The 24,763-nt window shown below is 38.4% G+C and overlaps 1 protein-coding gene across 1 annotated transcript in view; it reads right to left on the bottom strand.

Annotated features, from left to right (window-relative positions):
* TMC1 (transmembrane channel like 1) overlaps nucleotides 1-24,763 on the bottom strand; it is a gene marked incomplete at both ends in the record, with an annotated part of 183,910 nt that overhangs the window by 52,675 nt on the left and 106,472 nt on the right. The window contains 2 exons of the mRNA XM_080708995.1: nucleotides 14,291-14,389; nucleotides 17,907-18,013. Of these exons, the coding sequence (XP_080565121.1) occupies nucleotides 14,291-14,389; nucleotides 17,907-18,013 (206 nt within the window). The remainder of the gene's footprint in view (nucleotides 1-14,290; nucleotides 14,390-17,906; nucleotides 18,014-24,763) is intronic.

The raw sequence follows: 24,763 nt of genomic DNA, 5'->3' as shown, positions 1-24,763 counted from the left end.
CAAAATAGTTTCTAAAAACATTTTTTTTCTGAGACAATAAATCTAACCAGTAGATTTCTTTTTAAAAAGTATTTTCAAAGTAAACAAAGCTTAAAAAAATAAAAGTAAAGGAACACTGCAGACCAAATAGATTGGTCAAATAAATTCCCAAGACCCAGAAATCTTTATCACAGGAGAAAATGCTTTGGCAGATTTTCCAGCTCCTGGTTTCATCCTCTTCTTGTTTCATATTTTTGCCATGGGATACCATGGATCGTTTTCAAAACCTCTCTTTGTTTCCCAGCAACTGATCCTTACCCCGTTTCCTTGCCACAGTCCTGACACTTGGTGATAATGATTGCTGAAATGCTATCAATCAAAATGCACTTGTGGAACACCGTTTTCACCCCATAGAATCCCCCTGAAAATCCTATGACATGGCTACTACTAGAAGCAATCATTTCCCCTCACTCTGGATGTTTCATTCCATGTGGAGAGGATTCATACATGTAACACTCCCCGCCACTTCCCACTGCTCTATGCCAGCTCTAAGAAGTACAAAGTAATCTCATAGTAGAGCATAATAAAGAAGCAGGGCTCTCTCGTCCTCCTGAGAGGGCACAGGCTCCGCTCTGCCCCTGTAAAAGGAGGTCTGCCCTGGTGCCGAGCTCTGGCTGTGAAGCCTACCTGGCCATAAAGAGAGTAAACATGCCTTAATATCTGCCTTAACAATGGTAAAAGTGACGTGTCAACCTCCACCTGTCATATTCTTTGCTTTCTCTCTAGTCAGGTATAACCTGGTTGGACAGGGAGGAAGTATTATTTAGCAGGATCTCTTCTCCCATCCCCAACTACACAAAGATGCAATAGCTACTATCCCTATACCTTTTTTATTAAAAAAGTGAGCCATAGAGAGGTTATGTAACTTGTCCAAATTCACATAGCTAGGAAATGACTGTCTAAACTTGAGCTGGGTCTAATTCAAATCCTTTGTATTTAACCACTGTGCAATACTTCTTCTCCTAAGCTTTTTTTTTTCTTCATCTTCTAATACTTGCATCATACTAATGTCATATCTTTCCAGGGAAAATAAGATACCTTTACAACCCAGCATGGACTTTGGTCTACACTCCTGGGTTGGTCCCTAATGGTGGCAGGACCTCCTTTTTGAAAAGATTTCAGAGACCTTCATCTCCACGCCATAAATACTACAACCTAACATCTTCTTTTAACTCATAATTGCACTATTAGGATTAAAAGACACCCAAAAAAAATGACATGAAAGGAGAATGTAGATATACAATGAGCATCTGGTGAGCTTGTTAGGTTCGCACAATAGCTACTGGGGGCAGCTCTCTGTCTGGCATACAAACCATCCAGCATATGCTCAATGGCTGGCACTTCATAAATAATAGATCACAACCAAAGTGGAGGAGGGGGATTCTAGTTTGTAAATACAAAGCACTCTTCAGTTTTCCTATTTGCTGTACATGCAGTAAAGTATATAAATAGGTCTCACTAAAGAGTAGGCTTTTAAAGACACAGATGTCTGTTAACAGATGAATAAAGATATATATATATATATATATATATATATATATATATATATATATTTATACACACACACACACACACACACACACACACACACTAGAATTTTATTCATCCATAAAGAAGAACAAAATTATGTCATTCGCAGGAATAGAGATGGAACTATAGAATACTTTATGAAATGAACAACCAGTCTCAGAGAGTCAAAGATTATATATTCTGTCATGTGGAAATTAGAGAAAAAATAGGAAACCAAAGGAACTTGAGAAAAAAGAGGCTGGCAGAAGAGTAGAGGGGACTGTAGAGGAAAGTGGAGAGGGGAAAAAAGATTTGGTGAAGGAAACAGTTCAAAAAATGCTATGCCCATATATGAAGGTATCGCTACCAATCTTAAAGGAGTTGTTTCTTTAGTCGCTACCAGATGTCTGTTGCTGTAGTTTTAAGGGAAAGAGAAGGACATATAGAGATGTACAGTATGTGAAGCAGAGGTGAAGTGGGGTGAGATCTGAAGGGCATCACACCAAGTGCTATGTGCATAAATCTTTGTTTCACCTTGAACCTATGATCTATAATTATAGTACACCAATAAAAGTATATTTTTAAAAAGCTTTATCTAACCCACCTTAGTAGCATTTTGAGGGTTGACCTTAAATATGAGTTGAAAGTTCTAGAAGGATTCCCCTCCTTTCCCACCCTGTGGGCATGCCACCTCCACCCATCTTTCCCCTTCCCTTAAAACTATAGCAGCAGGCATCTGCAAGGGACTAAAATAGCAACATTTCGTAGCTAGCCAAGGTTCTATTCAATTTCCATATCAGTGCACCCTTCTTTGCCTGTTGGAGCATGTTCCCATCCCAAAATCAGTGATAGAAAAAGACAAAGCCAAGTTTCAAATGGCACAGAAAATTCCTGTCCAACCCTGGGGTTCAATACTTACATATTATCTACTGAGACTAATTTCTATTTAAATGCTGCAGCTGGTCTAGTCCATAGTTGTTGACACATTTTCACAAGAAAGAATTTTTTGATTATGTAGTCATCAGGAATCAACTCCTGTGTTTATTTATCTAAAGGATATTTGTCAAGAACTTCCTATTTGCCAAATACTAAACACAGATGGGTAGGAGGCTGGATTTCAGAGGTCATCCAAAGAGTTCTGCATGCAAAATATCCACCTCATAAGAATTTGTTGCCTGAAATTATATTAGAACTCCATCCCTTTGAGGTTTCTTATAATTACAAATAAATATTCACTGTGAAAGATAACACTCTATCCCCAGGATGGTAAATGAGTTTCATCATCCTTAGCAATTCTTGTTAATTCGTACTCCTGGATCCATTATTTTGAAAGAAAAAAATAAAAAGCACAAAGTCAAAAGTGGTAGCAAGAGCACCAAATAAATAAATAAAATACCTAAAAATAAATCTAATCAAAGAGGTGAATGACTTCTACAGTGAAAATTATAGAATTTTGAGGAAATAAATTAAAAGATAGAAATAACTTCCATGATCTTGGGTAGGTAGAATGAATATTGTCAAAATGGCCATATTACTAAGTTTATCTATGGATTCAATGTACTCACTATTAAAGATACTAATGACATTCTTCACAGAACTAGATAAAAGCAGTCCTAAAGCTTATGTAGTAGAACAAAAGACCCAGAATAGCCAAAGCAATTCTGAGCATTAAGAACCATGCTGGAGCCATGACAATACTTTATGTGAAATTATACTAGAGAGCTATAATAACATAAACAGCATGCAATGAAATAAAAACAGATTCATAGACAAACAGAATAGAAGATACAGAGACAGATCTACAGTTATAGCCACATGATCCTTGAAAAATGTGCCAAAACATATGCTGACAAAAAAAAGGCAGCCTTTTCAACTCATTGTGCTGGAAAAACTGGATCTGTATATACAAGACTGAAACTGGACTCCTATCTCTCACCCTGGAAACAAGTCAACTAAAAATGGATCAAAAACTTAGAATTTAGACAAGAAGTTTGCAACTACCAAAAGAAAACATAGTACCAATCTACAACATATAGGCACAGGCAGAGACACTTCCTCAATAAGATCCCAAAGCTCAGAAAAAATGGTAAGTATAATTAATAAAGCATGTCTGCTGAAGGTATATGAGGAGAGATGGTATTTCAGGAGTAGAGTCAATGTATATTTCTGCTTTTCTTTGAGTTGTTATATACATTAATGTTAAAGATTTTAAGTGGAGGTAAAAAGGGATGATGTCACTTAATATTTATAGTGTGACATCTAGGAGAGATAAAAGGAGTGAAAAGGCTACTAACACTCAACACAAACATCTATTAATGACACAAGAGCAGCAGCCAGCCTGCCTTTAGAAGATGCATACAAACCAGATCATGGCCACCTCCTCCTTTCAACCAACCCACCAGACTTCTGCCTAATGCTTTGGCTCATCTTAAGTTCTCTTTCCTTTACTGTAAACCAAATCCAGAAGCATGAAAAGGTTGCCATGTGATTCTGAATGAGGTGTGTGGATTACAAAGAGGAAGTTGGACTGAGCCTCAGCAAATCTTCTAATTCTCAGTAGATGACATAGAGCTATGTCAAGGACTCTGACCCTCAAAAAGCCATGAAACAAACAGTTTCCTTTGTTGCTGTCACTCATGTGTCAATGCTCATCCCTCTGTTCTACCCATGCAGGTGCCATTGCTGCTGTTCCCCTTCTCCTTTCTGGCTTTTGGATATAGACTCTCACTGTTAGAGCTCTTTTATTTTTTTTCTTATTTTCTTGTCCTTCCAACAAATGAACATGTTTGTGAGCTAAGTACCCTGAGTATACATGTACTAAAAGTCTAACATGTGCCATTGTGCTGACCCTTTATACATGTTCTCACTTATTTTTTATACTAGCCTGATTAATTCTACCATTTTCCACATAGCCTTTGAAAGGTTCAGGTTGGTCATCTAATATCTCACAAGTAGGATGGGGCAGGTTTCCAACCAAAGTCTGTCTGATCCATGTCTGAGTTTCTCTCATCAACAGCACTACATTTTTTTTTAAACTGGGCTGCCTTCTATAAAGAGTGGGTCCATTTTCCTTTTGTGTGGTGGCCCACAACTGACCCTAGTGGTGGAAATTCTAGAATTTGTGTTCAGTGCCCATGGTATATATCTTATTGCATTTGAATATCCCACAAAAAATGTGAATTAGCACATTCAAGAGTCACCCCAAATCTGCTTCCTCTAATCTCAAGGAACAGCACTACCAACCCACTCAAGTCACCCCAGTCAAAAACATAGATGTTGGCATTCTTACCCCATTCCCATCCATAGTCCATGTCCTTCCACTTGCTAAATCTCACAACTTCTTCCTCATTAATATATGTGATATTGATCCCTTCCCTCCCTACTGCTATCTCACACAAAGTCCAATCAAGCTCATTAATATTTACACAAATTTTCTAAAGGATAATTCTTTCCCGGGTTTCATTCTGTGTCAAAACTTTTGTGTTCCCCATAACCCACAGGATAAAATATGATTCTTATCAAAATGATAATGTCCTCCCTGGATAAACTCTGTGTGTGTGTGTGTGTGTGTGTGTGTGTGTGTGTGTGTGTATGACTGGTTCATCTTTTATATTCTCCTCTCTCCCTAAATACTTTTTCAAATTGCTCATAGGTCTTAAGCACATAGCATCAAGTCAGCCTTCATACTTTCATACATACTACTCTCTATACTTAGAATGCTGTTCCAAATTTTCCTCTCTATCCTAGAGCCTCTTCCTATTCTTTCTTTGAAGCTAGTTCAAGATACCTCCATGAAGCACCCACCTCTCAAACAGGGTCAGTTTTTACAGGGGAAATGAATGTTCATCCCTTTGTATCTCAGTATTTTCTTCAAGTATATGGAGCCAATACACTCCTCAGCCCTCCTTATGTTCTTGTACTCACTCCTCCCAGGGGAGATGTGACGATTTCTCTGTTTGGTAAACTGAATATTAATTAAATGGGCAGGCTCAGCCTAAACATAACTTCTCCCTCTAGAAAAGTAGTTGTCCCTAGGGTAAATGAAGACCACTTGGCTATGAGTCCCAGATTGGTCCTCTAGTTTGGCCTCTGTTGATGATAAATGCAGAATTTTGATATTAAACTACCCCTCCTTTTCATATTATACAGAATTCAGATGTGAACTAGGTAGTTAACTGGGTCCTCTTAGAACTTCAGGAAACTAAGCTCCAGTAAACCTCAACACTGAGCCCTCCCCACTTTATGCCCACTTGTGCCAAAAACATCTGTTAGTTTTAAATTATCACTTCACATGGCAATTGTTTGCACAAGTAATTAGAGCAAAACATCATGTGGACAGGGAATATGTTGGTTGTCTTAGTATTCCCAGTTTCTAACATTCAATTTTTGTTTATAAAATGACTGAATGAAGAAATTGCTCCTGATGATCATTAGCAAACCTCAGTTAGATTAAGTGCCTCAGATTGCAAATTAAATCACCATTTTACATTTTCCTCTCTACTACTCATTTTAGTAAAATAGAGTAAACAATTCAAGATAGTTTCATGACAATAATAATCTTAAGTTTGAATGTAATAAATAAAAACATCAAAAAAGTATCTAAAAGGCACTAAAGTTAGAAAAACACTATTTTTTCCTTCTTCTAACTGCCTAAAAAATCTTACAAAATGAGACTATCTCAATGCTATAAAATAAACTGCTCTATATATTATTTATTTCAACACAGAAAAAATGTTTTGGGGCTGAGGATGTAGCTCAGTGATAAAGCACTTGGCTAGCATGAAAAGCCCTAGATTTGATTCCCAGTAACAATAACTTACACACACACACACACACACACACACACACACACACACACCACTGATCTTTTGCTTCACAAAGTACAAAGTAGATACTAAAAGCATGATAATAAGGGGTTTTGTTAGTTGGTTTATGTCTTAACTTATAAATCTTTCCTGATTCTTTAAAATAATAAAGAGAAATGAGAGGTGTATGGTCACCTGGACACATCTTGTCATGACCTGTACTGGGAACTACATTATTATCATCTATTTAAAAGGGAGTCTTTGAGCAAATGAAATATTTAAAATGTAGAGAATATAGTGAGACTACATGGAAAAAAATTGAGTTTAAAAATTTTCAACCTCATATGAAAAACATAAATTTTATTCCAAATATTTAAGGTGAGGTATGTAATTAATTTCAAGCACAATTTATAAGCAAATGATGTCTATTAAAGACCTATGAGACTAGCATCCAGAATAGTTTTGACTGAGTTGCTTTCAAATGTTTATAAATTTAAATAGTTTTTTTTGTCATAACAGATATATTAGACTCATGATTTGGTGTTCTCTGAATTACAGAAAATAATTTAATAGGTTGTGAGGTGCTAATCTAATTCAGTGGCTCAATCTTCAATCTACTAGATTATCAGCCAATATTTACATATCACTAAATTCCTTCCAGATGAATTTCGCTTTTTTGAACAGTCTTATTCTCTTGCCCACATATTGATAGACTCCTCCCTGGTCTCTCAACATTCATCTTACCTTCTTCAGTCAGGTCACTCTGTTGACCTTTTCAATATCCACGTCTGATAATGTCACTACACTAACCCATCATCTGCTTAAATTACTTTTAATTACTATAAGAAAAAAATTCCAAGGTCTAGATTTTAGAGAATCCAACATAATTTGATATTCTTCTCCCTCTCCTCAAACCTGTGATCCTCCTGACTCAGCCTCCCAAGTATTGGAATTACAGGCATACATGTGCCACCATGCCTGGCTTACTTCTGTGTTTATTTGACAATTTCCCTATACTTTAGCCTATAGAGTATAGGGATATTACTGGGTTTTGCTCACCTTTGACTAACACTTCATACCTGGCAAATGCTCAACAAATGTTCACTGAATTAATGAAACAAAGAATTTTTGCATCCAAAGAATGGATATTGTTTTCCTATTATAAGTATAGCGTCTGCATTAAAGGCTTCCAAATATTTTCAAGCAGAAATTTTATCTTTGGTTGGGCCAGGTGTGGTTTGATCAGGAAGATAAATGCTGAAGTTAGTTGCTACCCCAAAGAAAGCACTGAGAGGCTATCAGACCCCAAAAAACCAACTCCCCAAGTGTAGAATACTAAGAAATCTAAAAGCAGATTCAGGAATCCCTTGAATCACAAGCGACAGCCCTGCCATAAAGAAGTCCTAGAGTAGCAGGTTAAGAAGCATATGAAGCAAGATAAAAATCTAGTACCTAGAATAGAGTATGATATGTCTCTTCTTTTAATCAACTTGAATCTGTTAAACTAGAGGTGAATGCACTGGACATTGAAGAAGTGAATCGAATATGGGAGAAAGGAATGGACAGACCCCACATCCTGGCAATCCCAGTACCGTGTGCCTGGGCAGCATTCTAGTCCTGCTCAGCAAAGTCTTCAAAGGAATCTCACTACATCTACATCCCATCCAATCTTATGATCTCTATTGCTAAGGGAAGATCCAGATCTCTTGGACTTGAAATTTTCAAGCCTGGAATTTTCTCCAAGAAGCATGGTGGTCTGATTTGGAATCAAAAAGGACTGAGTATGATCTATAAGCTCAGTCTCTGCTGACCCAGCATGGGGTTAGGTTCAAATAATGGCTGTGGTTAAAAAAAAAAAAGGTGGGGGGTCATGTTGGCTGCATTTTAAACCTGTTTAAACTAAATAATAGAAGTGATGGCAACATCGACAGCTCTGATGTAAAGTGGAAAAGTCATCTTTTCCAGGCCAACAGACCCCTGCAAAAGCCTTGAGCTGTGCTGATCAGATCTCCTTCAGGAGATAGATAGCCTCCAACTCCACTCTTTTCCAGAATACATTATGATGTGTCATACTGGGGTCACATACAATGCACATGTTCCAGACAATGACTAAGCATATGCATTGTGATTGACAAATGCAAGATTCTTCCAATGGACCTTCTCTGCTTCAAGATTCACCAGTAGCCTGGCTAAGAACTTATCAGAGCAGCAAGACAGCAGGAGAATCCTCCTACTCTATCCTCCCCACCTTCTCTCCTCTTCAGACATCAGACCTGTAGTGACATTTAGAGGCTCTGCCCATCTACTTATAGTACCTTTCTCCTTCACAGCTATTTTTCCCAAAATATCTCCTGTATGTAATATGGTTTTATCGTCTATTTCTCAAAAAAACCTGAAATAACTCACCCCTTTAAAGGAACTCCCTGAAAATAAAGAAGCATGAAATTACTGAAATGCTCCTAAAATAAAAATATGCATTAGTCTATGTGTAGATCTTGAGAATATCTCTGCTAAATGTGGCCAGTACAGTAACAGATGAAGCAACTTAACAGAGATGAGGCGTGTTCCAGAGAAGACACCCTTATTTTGGAAGATAAATGTTTTATCTCATGTGGAAACTAGAACAAAAATAGGAAGCAAACAGGACTTCAGTCAAATGAGGAGAAAGTACAGTGGAAGAGTGGAAGGGGGTTGGGAAAGGGAGGTGAGGAGGAGAAAAATAAGGACTGAGGAAGGGAACAATTCGAAAAGTTCTCTGGTACAAAAAGGTTTTGTTGCCAATCTAACATATAGGAGGGTTTATGGGGACAGGGATGGGAGGTTTATAGATGGAAATACCCCAAGTGGTACGTGTATGTGTGTTGATATCACTTTGAATCTCCCTATAATGTATAATTACATGGTATCAATAAAAGTATAAAATGCTTCTTTAAAAGCTATTAATGCTGATTAAATAATAAATTCAACTCCTTACTATCGACATTTATACTATCTCTGATCAGGGTCCTTTGAAGACAAACTTCAAGGATGAAATCTGAAAGAAGAACTAGGTTTGGATTATATGTTAAAGTAAAATAAATAATTTGACATAAAACCCAGCCAGATTTCACTTAGAATTTCAGTACTTCCTTTAATTATCTGTGTTGTCTTTGACGGATAAACTAACCTAACTCCCAATTCCCTCACCTGTAAGAATATTTATTAATATTATTAATCTCTGTCTTGAAGAGTTGTTATGAAAATAAGATTTAATACATGTGCCTAATTAAAGTACAACAATGTTAACGCATCTCTCCTACCACTTCAAGGGTTTCCCTAATCTTCCACCTCCACGTGACTGGTAGAAAGGAGAAGGCAGAGTCGTCTCACTACTTATCTATAAGTAATGTATAAGATGCCCTCAGAATTAAAAGTTGAATTATTCTCCTTTGTTAAGATACTCACAACTTTACTCGTATGATCTCACCATCTGGCATCACCTTAAGCTCCTAAATTCTACCTCGGTCCTTCCTCTTTCTTCTTACAGGTTTATCAGTACTCTATGGTCTCTTCCTCTTTATCATTCCTGTATCATCCTTGTGCCTCCATGTACTTGAACAATAGAGACATACTCTTAGTGATGGCTGTAGTTTGGATCTTAACTGTTCCCCAAAGGATAAAGACTTGGTTCCTAGCGTGACGCTGTTGGCAAATTGTGGGACTTCAGTGAAGTGGCCCTAGTGAAAGGTCCTTAGGTTATCGAGGAGTTCCTGGAGGGGATTGGTGGGACCCCAGTAACCTCCTCATCCTCCTTTACTCCCTGGCCAAGAGGTAATCAGTTTTCTTTGCCACATGGCCCCTGTCTTTGCCATTCAGGATCTCACTAGAGGCCCCAAAGCAAAAGGTCAGCCCAAATAAATCTTTGAATTTTATAAGTTGATTGCCCCAGGTTATTATCTTATAGTGGCAGAATGCTAACACACTGACTTAAAGTCATTCTTCTAATTCTCCTTAATGCAAATATAATTTCTTCCTATTTGAGTCACAACATAAATATTAATCTCCCAATTTCTTATTGTTTTCACAAAATAGATTTTCCTTCTGATCAGCAAAATGTGTCAGGAGACATTCTACAAAAGGAACATACGGTGTCTTACAAATGATAAATTGTGACTTTGAGAAGTCACATATCTGTCTGACCTTGTATATATCAAATAGTACTTTTTCTCCTAATAATGAAAGAGAATTTGGATGAGTTGTGATACAACATTATAAGTGACAGAAAACTGAGTTTTCTTGGGGCAGAAAGATTTGAAGATTCTCAGATGAAGCTCAGTGGATTAGTAGCTCTCTCAACCTTCCACCTCCACTGTAGTTTTTCTGACCTTTTCCACTCAATGGGCTCCTCTACCACAAGAGGTCATGCTTGCATCTATTTTTATGATGTTCTACAAGCACACTTTCTTTTCTTTTTTCCTTCTTTATTTTTTTTTTCTTTTTCTCTTCAGCTGCATTTATTTAGAACTTCCTAGCTAGGTTGACTTTTTTAGAAGAAGCAAACCAGCTCATGGCCCAAATAGGCTATTCTAACACCAGAGTCATTTCCGCTGTGCGCCTAAGACATGTCTTTTCTTCCTGATGTCTCTGATCTTTTGGAGAACCATAATTGTGAGTTTTCAAGGAACTTAAGGTTCTCTGGTGGATGATTTCTTCCATGGTGCTGTAATAAATGAAATACTAGGCTCGTCTTTTAACACAAAGTGGGCACCTCTAAAAGGTCATTGCCCAGAGGATCAAATAAGAAACTCAGCCAAGAAGAAATTCGGAACATACCATTCTATTTAAAAATCTGGTTTGGAAATCATAAGTTTATTATAAAAGGTAAAAATGAGATCCAACTGCCTTAATTTCTCCTCTTCTAGATAGATAAAGCATTAAACAGTCCTCCAGTGTTCAAGGAACAGTCAGTGAAAATGCTACTGGAAATCACAAGAGTATAAGTATTGATGAAAGACATGACTTGGGAAGAACACTAGATTAGGAGCCTCTCAGCCAACAGAGCCCAGACTCGCTTCTGAAATTCAGTTTCCTGACTCTAGAATAGGGACATGGGTTGATAGATCTCTGAGGGCATTTCTATCTCCAAAATTCTCTAATTTTGTGAGGTTCCAATAAAATTTGAGTAATCTCAGGAGCCCCTGGCAGTCTATATATAGGCAGCTTATTCTAGACTTCAGACAGAGTGATGGGATTCCAGCCCTATAATTTGCCACCTATGAAACTTTGGGGTAAATATCACATCCCACTAAACCTGTTTCTCTATATGTAAATTTTAGATGGTAAGGTTTACCTTATTAGAGTAGAATGAGGATTAGGTTATAATATAAATAGAATAATATTGCAATTATTAAGCTACTATTTCAGCTTTAGACCCACCCTTTTGTCTGAGGTGAATATTGTTACCCTTGGTCTTTTTGGTTTATTTCAGGATAAACTATATACCTTCTTCCAACAAAAATGTAAAAACAACATCCTAATGTGATCAAGTTCTTTCCTACCAAAGTTAGAATAAAATCTTTGTTAAAAGAGAGGGGGGGGGAGACAAAGCTCTTCAAATTATATAACTCATAAACTTGTAAATCATATAAACTTCTTAAAACAACAATCATAACATCTCTGTGAGAACTGTCATATTTAATGAGTAATTTGATATTCTTGTCACTTTCTTTCCCTGAGTCTTTCAGTGATTCCTCATTAGAGCCAGAATGCTTTTATCTATTTTTTATTTGTTTAATATCATAGAAAAGGCTTTTGATCACCTTGCCCTATCCACAAACCTGGTCTTGTCTAATACAATCAGCTGGGCATTCCAATTCTGTTTCCTGATAACTGTTTGCCTCTAGCTAAGTTATGGCTCTTTTTAATAGGGATTATTTACTGTGTGCTGTACTGTGCTATATGTCCTTTCATGAATTATCTTATTTAATGCTCTTTGAAGTAGATATTATTATTTTTCCCATTTTAAATATCAAAACATCATCAAGCTTAAGTTTCAGGTTAAAAAAATATTCGCTGTAAAGGAAGTTGTGAGGTGAAGGGTCTTACTTAGCAATCATAGTTTACAACTAAGTGAAACTAGATAAATAGCACAAGTTTTCACTTACATGTACAAACTGGTCAACTGAACTCATAGAAAAGAGAAAAGAGAAAGCTTGTTACCAGAGGTTGGGGTGGGGGGTCGAGGAGAATTTGGAGATGAAAATCAAAGTACACAAAACCTCAGTTAGCTAGAAGAAATATAATTTCTTCTAGGCTATAATTTGTTGATATCTAATAAAAAAGAGAAAATATAAATGGAAGACCATGAAGAAACACCATTAACATTCTAACAGGATAGGTTATAATCAAAACTACTAACAATACCTACTGTCAAGGATATGGGGAAACTGCAACCCTCATATACTGTGGTGGGAATGTCGTAAAAAGTTAAATATATACTTACTTACCCACTCAACAGAAATTAAACCATATGTGCACACCAAGACATGTGTGTAAGTAGTCATAGTAGCATTATTCAAAATAACCAAACAACTAGGAACAATGCAAATATCCATTAATTAGTGAATGGGTAAAGTGCAGGGTAACCATGCAGCTCAGTACTGCTCTGTGGTGAAAAGGAATGAATTGCTTGCTTAGTTCTTTCAGAGGTTGGGAACCTCCCCTAAGGTTTGCATGTTCTGGTACTGATCAGGTAACTTGATTTCTCAAAGCTATACAAATCCTACTCCCCAGCTCACGCCTGTCCCACCCACACACAGGCTTGCCAGCCAATGAGCTTCACTGACGCTCCATGGAGTAAGGACTAGAGGCTGGAAAGAAGATGTAGCAAGCAAAAGTTCTTGTTTAAGAAGCTCATAACTTTGGGGGTTATGAGTAAAAATCAAAAATCTGCGAAACACACGTGTTAATACTATGAAGAGGAAGTCTTTTTTCTCCTCCTTTGTTCTGGAATCTACATAAAATTGTATACTTATTGGCTATTCTACAGAAATTCCTTGAGTTATTAATTCCCCAATTCTGCTTTGCAACTTTTCTGCCCACAAGTTTCCAAACATCTCTAATTTGGTCACTATTTTAAAAAAAAATGTATGGAATCACATCATGGATATACATACGAATCAAGATTCCAAAATGATTTTTCAATGGACAGGAATAAGTCTCTGCCATGTTTAATGGTAGTACCATTATGAAATAATATTCATTTTAATTTTAATGTTATTTAAAAGTTAGAAGGTAGGTGGGCATGGTGGCACACACCTATAATCCCAATTCTTGGGAAGCTAAGACAGGAGGATCACAGGTTTGAGGAGAGCCTCAGAAAGTAGTGAGTCTCTCTTACATGTAGTAAAACCCTGTTTCAAAATAAAAATGAAAGAGAGCTAGGGGTGTGGCTTGGAGGTACAATGCCCCTGGGTTCGATCCCCAGTACCACAAAAAAATAAAAAAATAAAGGAAATTCTTCTTTTTAGTATTTAATGTACAGCTTTATTTAATACTATTGAGTAATACTGATTAGCAGGTTCATTTAGGAAGCAGAGAGCTTAACATGAAATGAAAAGCCAATTCCCTAAGAACTCAACAAGATATTCCGAAAGCACGTTTGTAAATTCTTCCTTTGTTCTTTCCTAAAGTCAGAGATAAGAATATTTGCTGCAAGTCTTTTAACTGTGAGCTCACATTTATTCAGTAGTCTATATTCCTATTTAATCATATTATCATATTTATAAAACGTATTCACATTTTAGATATACTTTTATTTTCCTTTTTATTAAGGGCAGGAACATCTCTCTTGAGACATTCAGCCAGCTCTGGAAGAAGAGGCCATGAGGTTTTCAAAATAAAATAGCTTAAGAAAAAAATCCATTCCCCCAGCCACACAGTCCTGTGGAGACACTTACATTGAAGTCGTACAACACACCAAAATTGGCCGCAGATGCCTCTTCGGCTCTCGGGACTGTTTTCCTAGGTAAACTGCCATATGGCAAACCCCAGAGGTACTGTATGGAGAAGAAAAGAAATGCAGTTAACAATCAGAAACAAAACTGGAGCTATGAATGTGATCTCAAAGATTTATTTATTTATTTTATTTATTTATTTATTTATTTATTTTGGTACTGGAGATGGAACCCAGGGGCATTGTACCTCCGTGCTACACCCCCAGTCCTAGTTTTTAGTCTTTTTATTTTTGAAATGGGGTCACACTGAGTTGTGAAGAACTTCACTAAGTAGCTGAGGCTGTCCACGAACCGTGATCTCCCTGCCCCCGCCTCCTGAGTGCTGGGATTACAAACGTGCACCACCACGCCTGTATCAAAGATTTTTTTAAAGCATTTCTGAAACTTTATTCCTGGGAACTCTGTGAGTCTCTATGTGGAGTCCTGTTTCCTGGGAATCAACTAAATCCAGAGTTAAGTACAACAAAAGTGCTAAGGATCCTATATCCCGAGTTCAGTGGAACAGAAGCAGGAGGGATGGCCACAGCCCCAGGAGCCTTGCTGAGAAGCCCTATGCCCTCTACCATCTCCAGAGTGGTCTACCGCTGTAGGGGATTTCTGGAGAGTAGAGCGGTACCTTCTTTAGGACATGGTGCTGTCCAATAAAAACATGCTGCCCACATCTCCAAATGAAAATACCTCTTGGGATAGGAGTAAAGGAAAATTTTGTCTTTTGTGACAAGGAGAAAGGCCTCAAAAATCAGTCCTGTAATTTTAAAGTCTTGACAATTGCACCCTTGTACCCTGATTCAGGCTTGCTGCCCTGGATCTGTGCCATCAAGCCAGGAGAGAATTGCAGTGGTGGTTGATAGGCCAGGGACAGGGCGTGAATGGGTTGCAGAAAGGAATCTTGGTTAGAACTGGAAGAAGCATCTCTCTGCTCCCATGGTTTTTTAAGCAGAAGCTGCTTTTCATGTAAGATGGGATCTCCCCTCTCCTGGGGCTGGGCCACAGGGTAATTCAGGTTTGAGGCCTGGACACAGAGCTTGACACAGTCAGAACTAGAAATCAGTTCCTCCGTGTTCCTTCTGCACACGTGCCGGGATCTCTACTGCAGTTTTTTGGCCCCTCTGGCTTCTGATCTGAACACAATAGAAGATACTTTATACACATATCCTTTTACCCCAGATTTGAGAGACACAGAGAACACAGGTGATTAAAATCCCAGGCCTGACCAGGTACATAGAAGTTTGGGGGGAAAGGCACAATTCCCAGAGCAATGCTGAGTGAGGATGCTGGGTAAAAGCAGCCAAAAGATACAGCATTGCTATAAAACTCTATAAAGCTCACAGGCAGGGAGTTCGTCCTCTTCTCTTCTTGCAGGAGTTGGGAGTCTTGCCCAGATCAGCATCTGCCACCAAACTATGCAAAAGCATCCAGAGCCAACAAGCTCCCTCACTCAGAGGACATCCCATCCAACACACACGCACTCCTTCCACCACTAGTGGGTCTGGGGTAACTGCACAGGGTGCAAAGGAACTTCCTACAGACAGCCTCCATTTCCTCCACGTGGAGGCAGTGGGAGGTGGGGGGAAGAGTACTGCAGCTTATAAAACTCCTCTGATGCAGAGTGATGTCAGAGTATGAGTGGTGAAGGGAAGAGATTCAGGTTTCCTTAAATGAGAAAAATCAAAGCTGGGGTTAATTTGAAATAGGTGGAACACATAAATCCTGCTGTGCCACTGGGGAGTTTTCACTTGAGAGATAAACTAAAGGTAACTTCTGTTTTTGCCAACTGTCCCCTATGAGCCAGACATTCTTAGAAGTTTCAGAATTATCACAGGAATTATAAGATTGGTTGACTAAAATACAATCTGGGGACAACGGACAGAATCTGGTTCCTAGTTCCAGAACAGCTACATACACAAGAAAGTCTGAAAAAATAGCTAAGTCATATAAACGTTATGTGACTGTTACAGTGTGTGTGTGTGTGTGTGTGTGTGTGTGTGTGTGTGTGTGTGCGCGCGCGCGCTGGAAACTGAACCCAGGAACATTCCATTTTTTTGTTTGTTTGTTTGTTTGGGTGGGTGGTACTGGGGTTCCTGGAAGCCCTTCTACCTCCGGGCTACACTCCCAGACCTATTTTATATTTTTATTTGAAAACAGGGTCTCTTAAGCCGGCAAGGCTGGCTCCGAACCAGCACGATCCTCCTGTCTCCGCCTCCCAAGCACGGGGATTACAAGCATGTGCCACCACGCCTGGCTGGAACATTCCATCTTTAAGCTATAGCCTAGCCCTTTATTTTTTGTTTTTGAAGCAGGGTCTCACTGAGAGTCTCACTAAGTAGCTGAGTCTGTTCTCAAACCCAACAACCCTCCTGTCTCAGCCTCCCAAGTACTGGGATTACAAGCAAGTGCCACCACACCCAGCAGTTTCACATGTTGTATTTATGTATTTATGTATTTATTTTGGTGGTACTGGGGGTGGAACCCAGGAGCTTTCTACCTCCAGGCTATACTCCCAGACCTATTTTATATTTTATTTGGAATCAGGGTCTCACTAAGTTGCTGAGAGCCTCACTAAGTAGCTGAGGCTGGCTTCGAACGTGTGTGATCCTCCTGTCTCAGCCTCCCAAGCGCGGGGATTACAAGCGTGCACCACCATGCCCGGCTCACATGTTTTAAATAAGAGAAGAAAAACTCTTCTGTAGTCTACCTCATTTAATTTTTGTGAGGCTAAGTTTGTAAAGGAAATGATAGTGCTTTGCACTTTTAAGAGCTAATACATCTTTATGACTGTAATGCATTATTATTATTATGCTAATGGAGAGGCTAGCTACAGAAACTATCACTCCATTTAAGCTATGGGCATAAAATCACTCAAATACCTAATTTTGGCTATTGCCAATGCTATATTGAACAAAATGGCCTTGAAATACTGGTACCTGGAAAGCCCTTTGTGGTTAAATAAAACCTAGCCCAACTTTTATATAATCAGCCTCCAAAGAGCATCTAACTTCCTGTGGGTGAAGGCCCACACTTGACCTGCTATTTGGCCTTAGCTATCTCTTTTCCACATCAGCTTGGGGCTCTGAACTATCAGCTTTACCTGCTGGCTTTTGGTCCCAGAAGCCCCACCTCCACCTGACCCCACTGCACGTGTGCATTGAGGGGAGGGGTACTTTATATCTGGGAAAAACGTGCTCATTTTGTGATTCTTCAGGTTAGAAAAGCTGTATGCTTTGAGTTGCAAACCTTGCAAAATACATGAACTCAGCTTGTGAGGTATCAAAGCCTTCTTTTTGAGCAATGGTTCTTGACATTGTAATACAGAGACCACCCTGAGAATCTGACAGAAGCCTTTCCACATAAAAATGCATTTAGACATACATACCACATTTATATAATTGTGTGAGTCTAATACACCCTCAGAGCAAGGATGAGATCCTTTGTTCTCATACATTCTAGGAATGTAGATAGTCATTCTGTTCTTGAAAAGGAGATAAAAGCTTTTCCAGGAGAGCAATCACATAAGCAACTTTTGCTTAGTACGCCACATAAACCTGAAGTCAGGTCTCACCTCTGGCAGCATGATGAGGCTGAATGTCAGGATGAAGAGAACCATATTTACTCCATACATCCATCTCAAGAAAAGGAAGTATGAGGCCACTGATGAGCCAAACTGACCTATTAAAAGACAACAAAAAGGTGTAAGGAGAGGTCAAAATGAAATAAACCCGTCTTGGTGTCCCTCCAAAATAAATCTGCTACACAAATCACATTGGTCCTCTTCACGTTTGCAAACTCTAACATTTTTGCTTCTCCAGAAAAAGAACGTGTTAATCAGGATGGAGGTATTACCTGGGGTGCAGAATGGAGAAGGCCCATAGGATGTAGCTGTACAAGCTGAAACCCACACCTTCAGGGTACCACACAGGGAAAGCTGACTTTTGCTTAGCAGCTACCATTGCTACCTGCAGAGCCCACGTTATTCTTGAGTTAGTATAAGTAAGTAAAAAAATACATGGAAAAGGGTAATTATAGCGCCTCACCTGAGGCTGCCCATAATTTATACAGTTCATTCCTTTCATTTATCAGGCAAACAATGCCTTTCTCAAAAAAGTTCAGTACATCTTTTATAGGTGGTTTTCCTGTAGACCATCCTGTGCTCTTTCCCCTCACTACTGGAGATATAAAAGCTGAAATTCATCCTATACATCTTTACTAAGTATTTTCTGGCAGGAATTATCTTAGTTGGGAAGCACAGTGTAATAGACAGGTGCTACTCTCAAAACTTACATTTCAGTGAGGTGTGGAAAGAATAAAGTGACATGTGTCAAGAGTACAATGAACAGAGAAAAGCAGTGACATATGGCATCGAGGGGAGCCAGAGCACATTGTGTACGGCCTCCTAAGGCAATATGAAAAGCCAGGAGTTCAGTTAAAATGTGATGAGAAGTCACTGTCTGGTGTTACAAAGTAGGGCTAGAGAGGGGTGGACAAAGGTGTGACTTTTAAACACCCACTTTTAAAACCCCACTTCACTGGGGAATGAACTGGGAGGTAACAATAAAAGTGTTCTGTCCAATCGCACCTGCTCTACACCTTGAAAAGTAACGTGGCCTGCCCAATTTTTGTTGACCCAGGAAAAGAAAGAAATCAGTAATAGTGTTTTATGGAGGCTGAGAAATGAAAGAAAAAAGAAAATTGGAAATCTGAGGTCTCGGATTGACTTATGAAAGACTAAGCTTCCTTGATGATTCCTTTGAAGGGTTAGCATCAAGTTGTTGGTTACTCAGTTTTCCCAATTACATTTCCAGCTGCCTAAGAAAAAAACAATGAACAACCTCAGACACTCTCGGCATCAGACTTTGGTCCTGTCTCACTGAGCAGATCCCTTCTAGGGACCTCTAGTGACCTGTTTTTCTCGATGCCTCTGGTTTTGAAATGTTCTCAGTGGGAAAACATCATAATAGGAAAAAGAAAGAATTAAGTGAAAGAAATGACAAACTCTACTTACTAAGGTAAAACTGACCTCACATGAGAACATTTTTGAAGTCTGGAACTTGGTCTATTTTTTTAGATAACATTGTATGTATTTCCATAATACTATGGCAGGTTGTTTTAGGAACTTAAAGAAGTCAGTCTCCAAATGGACATTTTGGAATAAATCATTGATTTTGAAGTCTGAGCATTTGGTATTTCTTTTTTTAAGTTTGAAAGAGAATCTGAATTCATTTCATATTATAGAGGTGCAGAGCACTCTACAGAATTTCTAAGAGTGAGTATTTCTCTCTAGCCCTCACCCCACCCCAGGTGCTAGCAACCATGTTGCTGGTCTATCTATAGAAACTCTAAAGCAGATCTGACCCTCCTAGGATACCTGATCGTCCACCTGGCTCCCAGTGATTTCATGTCATTTCATGACTGTTATCTATGTTCTCTGGTAACCTCTGTCCTAGGCCTGCTCAGACAGGCTCACTCACCATGTTTTATTGAAAGCAGTGGACTTTCAGCCTGTTAGTCATTACAGTTATCCATTTACTGAAGGAGAACCTCTATCTCTAGCAGCCAATATAAGTTTCTCTCTGCAAACACTTGTGAAGGTCTCAGGTATAAAGACCCAAGCACAGAGTATGGACCGTCCCTCCCTCCCTTCCTGTTTGCCTCCATCCCTCTCTTCCTCTCCTTCCCTCCTTCTTTCCTTCATAAAGTTTTGCTCTTCTAGTTATCATCATGGCCCACATTCTCTCAGTCCTCACACACAACCCCTGGCAAATTAACTTCTTGAGTATGGATTTTAAATATATGCAAATGCAAGAGAAGCAAATTAAAATGTTTCAGAAAGTATGCCTCCTCTAACACACACATACTCATTATGGAGAAAATATACTTTTGAGTTCAAATCTTTCAAACTCCAGTTTAGGGACTTGAAAGTGGCTTTACTCCTACTTTATATGAAAGTGGATAATTTATAGAATCCTAAGTATAAAAAATGAATTTCAGTAAAACAGAATTTATTATACTAGATTGAAGTTGGGTCTGGTGTCACATGCCTGTAAGCCAGTACTTCGGAGGCTGAGACAAGAGGATCTCAGGTTCAAAGCCAGAATTAGCAACCTACTAAGGCTCTCAGAAACTTAGTAAGACCCTGTTTCAAAACAAAACAAAAAAAATTAAAAAGGGGAGACTGGAGGAGTAACTCAGAAGAAGGCCCCTGGGTTCCATCCCCAGTAACACACACACACACACACACACACACACACACACACACAGCGCCTCGAAATGAGCCAAGCATCGTGGCACATGTGTGTAAATTCCAGTACTTGGGAAGCTGAAACAGAAGGATCACAGGTTCAAAGCCAGCCTCAGTAATTCAGTAAGACCCTCAACAACTTAGTAAGATCCTGTTTCAAAATTTAAAAATTAAATGTGGCTGAGTGTATAGCTCAGAGGTGTATAGCCCAAGGTTTAACCCTCAGTAACACACACACACACACACGATTTTAGGAATGACACAGATACAGGTCAAAGAGGCTAAAGAATCCAGAAGACAATGTTCCTTCTACATTCAACCTGCAATTAGCAGAGAAAAAGCAAAGCAAGAAGAAAACAAAGATGTTAACGTTAGAAAATAAATCAGATGGTTGACATTAAAGCTCCATAGGATTTTCCCTGTCTTAACACAAAAGTGAAAAAAAGAAACCTTCCCTCTTTACCCCTATTTATTCTAGCAATTCTAGCCTCCTGGAATTATTGATAAGACTGATGTTCACTCAAAAGAAAAACCTTGTTTAGCGTGATTGGAAGAGCATAAATGGTCATTTTTACAAGCTTAGTCTCTTAGATAAAACTGATTTATTCTTGTAAGCAAACAAACCAGGTGATAACAATAGCTATTTCTTGATGATCACATTATGTTTAGTGAAAACTTGACCAGAACCCAGTCATTAGCTGCCACTAGAACCTGATAAGGCTAAGTACTGTTCATCCCACTGAAATGGTCAGAAAAAAACTTAAACACAGCAGTAGACTGAACCAAGGGGTGATTAATAACTAATATTTAATGAATTTAATGAGTCTTTGTTTTAGGCACCTATTTGATCTCTTGATAACAAACTATTGTGTGTTTACTTGTATTAAATTTAATCATCATCATGTCCTGATAATGTGAGAACTATTGTCCTCCCATTTTATAGAGACTGGGCCTGCACGTCACATACGTAGTGAACAACAGAGCCTGCTTCTAATCAGTAGTCACCATCTATGAGGGGTTGTCTTCAAATCTAGATCCCTCTTAACACAGTGCGTTGGTCCCTCGAACAGACCTATAGTCTACTAAATTATTTTTTATAAATGTGATGTGTACAATACCTGTGGAATGAATTCCATGTCTGACAGAACAGCTGTAGATAATACCCATCAATCAGTTAGTCAAGTTCACAATTTGGATGGTGTCCATAAATGACAATTTTTTTTCTTTAACCTAATTTACAAATGCTGCTTTCATAGTAAATTATTAATGCATTAAAAGGGTCTTTCATATGTATTAAAGTGAGAATTAAGCTTATGCATATTCTTACTCATGAATTTCTTGTGTTTCATTCAAATTAAGGTTAAAGTATCACTGCTCCCTCTGGTTATTTATTGTTAAGGCAAAGTAATTTGTAGTCTGTCATCATATATAATTTCCTCTTGAGCAGACGAGTAATAAGACAAGCATATAAATATGAGCATATCTAAGTGGGAAGAGACCAATTAAATGACCTGCTGTATGAACATAAATACCACTGTGTTACACTAGAATATGAAGTACCTCTTTTTTTTTCAAACAAGTTTAAGGGTAGAGAATTAAATGTGACCAAATTTATATCAATTTTCTAGAGTCCCTGGGTCAGCAGAAAAATATGATGTTTAAACTCTGTGCTCTGGATTCCCTATCTAAAACTATTTCTAGTCGCAAAAAATAAATCTGTTGCGCCATATTTTTAAGACTATAAGCTACTATTAGGAAAAGGCAGATTTGATTCCGAGAAAGGTTTATAATTTCTAGTTTTTAAAAAAACATTTGACTGTTTAACCTATGGTTGCAATAGTAATGTCAGTATCACAGTAGGTAGACTATATTTTCATGCAGATTCTTCAGCAACACACACAATGCAATGCGGTTCTTAAGATGTTTCCATGAAGGTAAGCCTGGGCTTTTAGCCACTGATTCCTTTCCAAGGCTGGCAAGTAAAACCCAGGGCATTCCCATGCAATGTGGAACTTTGGAGCATCCTTGGTGGCAGAAATTACCAGGTCAGTTTTTTAAGTGAAAAACAAATTGGAAGTCATCAGGTTAAGTACCTGCCTGGTCCAGGCTAGTAAAGGGACCTCGGTCTTAACTACAGTCAGGATGGCAACAGGCTGGGTTTCAGACTCTGACTTGAGTATCCCTCTTGATTCTAGCCATTATTGGTCAAGGCTTTGGGGAAAACCAGCAAAGACTGACCATGTAGGATTCCATTAAAATCACTTTTAAAACACTTGGTAGGCAGGGCGTGGTGGCGCACGCTTGTAACCCCCGCGCTTGGGAGGCAGAGACAGGAGGATCGCGCAGGTTCGAAGCCAGCCGCGCGCGCTGGCTTAGGAGACCCTGTTTCCAAATAAAAATGTAAAAATAGGTCTGGGAGTGTAGCCCGGAAGTAGAAGGGCTTCCAGGGACCCCAGTACCACCAAAAAAAAAAAAAAAAAAAAAAAAAAAAAAAACCACTTGGTAGTCTTCATTTAGAGATTGAGCAGAGTGAGAACAGGTGGATTAGAAGGATTGATGGGGGTGGAGTGCAACTATCCTTCATTTAAACAAGTCATTTAGCACAACCCCAAATCACCTTCATTATTTATTTGTTTACATTTTATGATCTGTATTATTAACATACACATGTTAATACATTTGGATGTTAAGAGTAGGGACTTTGCCTATCTTTGTCAGCAGCAATTGTACCTAGGAACACACCTAAGATGAGGTCGATTTTCAGTAATTTAATAAATTAATGACTTGATCATGTAAAGCTTATTCTGAAGAGTGAGATATTATGTTAGTTCTGACATGTAAAAGAATTAATAATATTTCTGAATCTTTGACATGATTGGTCATTACTTTTAAAGGAATGCATTCCTATTAGTTTTATGCCTCAATATATCTTTTACAAAGGAGGTATATATTTAAGCAAATTTACTCTGAAAAGAATTTGGGAAGGTAACTAAACTGGCCTCTATAAGTATAGATCTATTTTCCATTTAAAATTTTCAATAATTTATCACTCAAAAGTATAAAGAATTCTGCAAGCCTAACTATACATCTAACACTGATCATAACTTATACATCATGAGATGTTGAGCTGAAAATTACCTTGTTCAATGACTAATCAAACCCCCAGATGTCACAGGAAAGCCTGAATGCAGAAATTGAGGCCCACAGATGAAAAAGATCATCCAAGTGCAGAGCCAGCAGCGAGGGGAAAAAAGCCTCGATGCTTAGAAAACTGATTCCACATCCTGTTTCTTTGCATTTTCCATTCACTTCAGCTTCAAAGACTATCATAGCTACACACTTTCCCTGGCTTGGCAGTACTTTCTGCCAGGTGCTTAGTCCAATCCAGAGGCTATAATAATATATTCTTAAATAGATTTCCTATTTTCCAACTACTAAAATAGTCCAAACGCATATTGTCTGCTTATGACTATTATTAATATCTTAGTGCCATAGCAACTTGTGGAATATGAAGCATATAATGAAATAACTCACTCAAAAGTAAAAAAGTGAGAAAATAAGAGCTAATTCCCCCAACAGGGTAACTACCAAGGAAATCTATAACTACTTATCCTGCCATTGATCTCTCTAGGAACTGGTGCAAAACATATTTGAAAAGAAAAAGAAAAAGCTAATAAAGTCTTACAGTGAAACACTACATAGACTTGTACCTAGACAGACTTTGCCTTCTAACCCAGCTCTGTTACTAATGAATTCCAGGATAGTTTTTAACCACAACTGTGCACTAGGAAAGCTAATGTGCCCTTGGTAGGTACATTGGGTGAAATATTGTTTGTAGAGTGTCTGACTTGTGGTGATACTCGGGAATGATGGTTTTGGTTGATACAATAGAAAATAAGAGTCAGTTCTTCACAGCAGAAGCAAAGCACCCCTTACAGTGAAGAAGTTACAACAACCTAGTCAAAAAAATGAACTATACAGGGGGAAAAAAATAACCTACATTTGCTTCATTATCCAGTTTGGCTGCTCCAAATTTACTGGAGGAAGAGGAATGAGAGAAGGTAACTGAAGGAATGATTGTGTAGCTCTCGATCTGTCTTTTCCACTCTGATGCTCATGATGGGTGGTGGTCATAGTGTAAATCATTCCTGTGTGCAATTTTTGTCAATAAAAATAATGGC

The sequence above is a fragment of the Muscardinus avellanarius genome, assembly GCF_963383645.1.
Source record: "Muscardinus avellanarius genome assembly, chromosome: 13".
Lineage (NCBI taxonomy): Eukaryota > Metazoa > Chordata > Mammalia > Rodentia > Gliridae > Muscardinus > Muscardinus avellanarius.
Note: the sequence above shows the minus strand (reverse complement) of the source record. Positions and strands in the feature narration are given on the sequence as shown.